At 45.9% G+C, this 4,328-nt stretch overlaps 1 protein-coding gene across 2 annotated transcripts in view; it reads left to right on the forward strand.

Moving 5' to 3' along the window:
• sertad2b (SERTA domain containing 2b) overlaps positions 1–4,101 on the forward strand; it is a 40,744-nt gene extending 36,643 nt beyond the window's left edge. For both annotated transcript variants that reach the window (XM_005735149.1, XM_005735148.1), the window contains exon 2: positions 866–4,101. In XM_005735149.1, coding sequence (XP_005735206.1) covers positions 870–2,129 — 1,260 coding nt within the window. In that variant the 5' untranslated portion in view covers positions 866–869 and the 3' untranslated portion in view covers positions 2,130–4,101. The remainder of the gene's footprint in view (positions 1–865) is intronic.
• Positions 4,102–4,328: the final 227 nt, after the last annotated feature.

The following is a 4,328-nucleotide window of genomic DNA, read 5'->3' on the forward strand; positions in this document are numbered from 1 at the left end:
TGTGTGTGTGTGTGTGTGTGTGTGTGTGTGTGTGTGTGTGTGTGTGTGTGTGTGTGTGTGTGTGCTGGGCCTTGGTGTGCAGTGGTGAGGCTCCCACTGCAGCTGCTTATGGTTTCAATATATGTGTTTTTTTTCAATCCCCTGTCACAGTAAGCTCGTTGCGTTTAAGCAGCTTCTTGAATCACGCCAGTTAAGCTGCTATGCTTCAGTCTGAAAACTTCACTGTGGAGTATGTCAGTGTTTTAGTGAGATGAGGTTGGGTTTGATGATCATTTTATACTGTAATCCAGTTGGGATGCTGGATTTTGCTCACCATAAGAATATATCCCTCAATTGCAAGATGAGAATTTTCTTTTCTTTTCTTTTTTTTAGAATATCAGAGTTGTTTTGAGGTGTATTGTGGGGAACAAACCAGAACATGACTCTACTTACAGAGCAGGGAAACGTCCACTAGTGAGAGGAAGTAACTAGGACTGTGAAAAACTAGCTATTTATTAAGGAGTGATAGTTTATTAATGACTTTTTTTAAAAAAAAGAAAAAAGTTGAATAGTCACAAAAGTTCAATAACCTGAAAAGAGAATTGACACTTGTGTCTGGTCAGTGTAATCAGTGATTGTTGAGTAGGCCAAACCACAGTTGCTTATAAAGTGGACCTATTATGCTTTCCCTGTTTTTCGGTCATGTTTGCTGTCACAGTGCTGGATCATCACATTAAAATGGGCAAAGTCTAAACTCTAAACAGACATTTTTTTCTACTCTCAGTTTTGTGTGATGTCAGTAACATCCAGCGATAAGACAGCTAAACCCTAAAACTATATGCGTCTTCAATAATCTCTCCTCTGTCTCTGCTTATTTGTTTTTCAGATATATGTTCGGTAAAGGTGCGAAGCGAAAGCTGGACGAGGATGAAGAGGGGCTGGAAGGCAAAACGCTGGAGGCGCCGGTGGCGGGAGGGGGGCTAGGCGTCACTCCAGAAGGTCTTTCGAAGGTGTCGTACACCTTGCAGCGGCAGACCATCTTTAACATCTCTCTGATGAAGCTGTACAGCCAACGGCCGCTGGGAGAACCCAGCCTGGAGCGCCGCGTCCTCATCAACAACATGCTCCGCCGCATCCAGGAGGAACTCAAGCAAGAGGGCTCCCTGCGGCCACTTCTCCTTCCGCCCTCGCCGCCACCCGACGACCCCATGGACGAAGGCTTCCGTGAGGCGCCGCCATCTTTCGGCGTTCTGTCAGCGGCAACGAGCACACAGGTATCCCAGCCTTCTGCACTGCTGATGCCAGCGATTGCTCCTCCGCCTTCACCCCACCCAATGGTGCCTCCCAACTGCCAGGTATCCCAGGCCTGCCCCAGCCGTCTGGAGGCCTGTCCTGCCCCTTTGGAGGCCTGCCTCACTCCTGCCTCTTTACTGGAGGAGGATGGTGGAGATTCAGCCTTTTGCGCGGTATCTCCACCCACCCCTCCGCTGTCACCACCCCCAGTGCAGCCTCCCATTTCAGCACCTCTGAGCCAGGCCCCCTCTGTCCCTGTGCCTGTCTTTTCCTCCTCTCTGAGTGACATGGAGTTGGGTCCTCCTACAGCCATAACTAGGACAGCAGCAGCTAATACTACGACCATGACTACCTCCCCAGCTCCCACACCAACCACCCAACCCCTCCCACCTACACCCACCGGCTCACCCAGAGACTGCAGGACTACGGGTGCTAAACCAGAGGCAGCTGCCGTTTTCCTAGTGGAAGGCCGCTGTGCTGAGCTCCGGCCAATGGACGCTCTCCCTGCAGTGCCCCCAGGTGGCCTGGTAGACGTTTCCTCCTCTCCTTCTTGTCCCCCATCCTCTTCCTCGCCCTCGCCCTTTCTCTCAGACTTGGCGTTGGATGATGTCCTGTTCGCCGACATTGACACATCCATGTATGACTTTGACCCTTGCACGACAGCAGGGGGAGCAGGGGGTGGGACAGCAAGCACCGGCGGCCTCGCCAAAGTGTCGCCAGTGGTGACGGCGGACGACCTACTCAAATCGTTGGGGGCACCGTACAGCGGCCCTGCCCCCCAGGTTTCAGCCAATCAGCCTTTCAAAATTGATCTGACAGAATTGGACCACATCATGGAGGTGTTGGTGGGCTCCTGACTCAAGGATGCCCCCCCCATGAGAAACAGTTTAATCAGACTGGAATGAAAACGTGGGATCGATTTTTTTCCTGGTTGTTGTTTTTACATTGTTTTTTTTTTAAACTCTCTTCAAAAGTCGGTAATTGTAAACATCGATGGTGATGTCAGTTAGTACTACTATGACAACTACTACTACTACTACACAACACTGTGCATGCACTGTCCTCGCCTTTCCAAATATGGAAAAGAAGTAACCGGGAAACAAACACATATAATTGTATTTCTATACTTGTGAGGACCTCCTTTGACTTCCTTCATTCCCGAAACCTAATCCTCTTTGTAATCTTTAACTTTAATCTAAGCCTTAACCCTAAGGAGTAACTGTAAATAGAAGCAATGAAATTGTCCTTGTTGTGGACAACTCTATCTACCCTTGTGGGGACACTTACTCCTCACAGGTAAAGAAATACAAGCATAAACATGAGACACACACACACACACTGTAATTATGGCTTTTAGCAGATGAGTGCCTTTCAAGATGACCACTTATTCAATTCCTGTTTTAACAGTATTTTTTTTTCGTTTTAACAGCCTAGAGAGGTCACTCCTTAATGTTTTTTGTTTAATTTATTGTATTGAAACTATCGTTAAGTAAGGTAATTTCTCATGATCAAATAGTAATTATTTAATCTCTATCTTATTACAGATGCTATGTTTTGTTTGTAAAGCAAGCATAAAAAGGAATATGTAGTTTTACCAGTGTGCTAGATGACATATTAGCTTGGCTATACGATTACAGTTTGGGAGTGGCTCTGCGACACCTCGCCGACGTTTTGGTAAACTCTTTTTTGTACTTCTCCTTATCAGCAAGCACATATAACTGTGCTGGATGCTGTTTTACATGCGTTCGGTCATATGAGCTGGTTATCATGATTCACTTGCAGCAGAATTCAAATGAGCTACACCCACAGGGGAAAGCTCGGCGTGTTTACATTGGAAGCAACAGCAGAAGCAGCAGCAGCACCGACTCATGGCTCCCAGTCGGATGTAGATGATGTGAAAAGTGCAGCCTAAGCAGAGGCTTAGGGCTCACTACACGCATGTTAAATTTAGCTGCGCAGGCCTGAAAACAAAACAGCTGTTACCCCATTGCAGGGAAATTCACTGTGGTACCACTGCAACTCTTGGAATTACACAAGAAAAATGTGGGCGGTTAGTAAGACTATTATTTTTTGGGTGAGGTTTAGTTCCCTCTGATTTAGCAACACAGGTGACTGGCAAATTGTAGCAGGACATACAGTATTACACACCCCCTGAGTATGTTTACTTGTGCTTAGAATAGAAGCCCTAAAGTGCAAAATCTCATGGTTCTGCAGGACAATTTTGAGATTGCCTCAAAAAGCTCACGGGCCAGGAGGTCTAAATCTGACTCGTAAATAATAAGAATGCGGGTGAAGTAGGAAACCCAAACCACAGTGTTAACCTGATACTGCAACCATGCAAAGTGTTGTTTCAAAACACTTCCAACCCCCACCCAGCAGAGGTCACCAGTGAATATTTATGGCACTAAAACACAAAACTGGCAGTTAAGTGATTCTGAGTAACAGTTGTCTGTGGGTTTATCACTGCAAGGTACATATTACACAGAATCATCTAGTGAAAGTATAGAAGGGGCACCAGAGAGCACAGCTTTAATGTTAGTCACCATTGTAGCTGCTGTGTGCTGTATTTTCTCATCATACAGCATCTGTCAGAAGAAGCGTTTCTGGACACTGCAATGATCCAGAGGGCCGGGGAATGCCACCGGTGGCTATTTTGATTATGGAAGCGTTTTTCAGCAAGTCACCATAAGAACCCCTGAACCCTCGTGTGTTTGCGAGCACAGCTTTGCGGTGGTCTCGCGGTATCGTTCGAGAACATTGTGTTCCAGTGGAAGATCATCAGCTTCCCAGGGTACATTTGACTTCAACTAGCTTGTAAAAGAATGGCATTTTAAACCGAAGCAGAGTGTGAGCCGAGCACATGGCAGCACCAACTAATACCATTTCTAGATGACCGTATCTTGTTGCTTTCACCATATTTAAATTTTGGAGTGCTTGTTTTTCTTTCCTTTTTTTAAATTGTCAATGAAGTTATTTATTCGTATGGATTTTCCCCCTTTTTTTGTAAATATATTTATTTTTTATGTGAACATTTGGATTGTAAATGTGTGTACAGA

Source organism: Pundamilia nyererei, unplaced genomic scaffold (assembly GCF_000239375.1).
Source record: "Pundamilia nyererei isolate P.nyererei 1_Seehausen unplaced genomic scaffold, PunNye1.0 scaffold00062, whole genome shotgun sequence".
NCBI classification, from domain to species: domain Eukaryota; kingdom Metazoa; phylum Chordata; class Actinopteri; order Cichliformes; family Cichlidae; genus Pundamilia; species Pundamilia nyererei.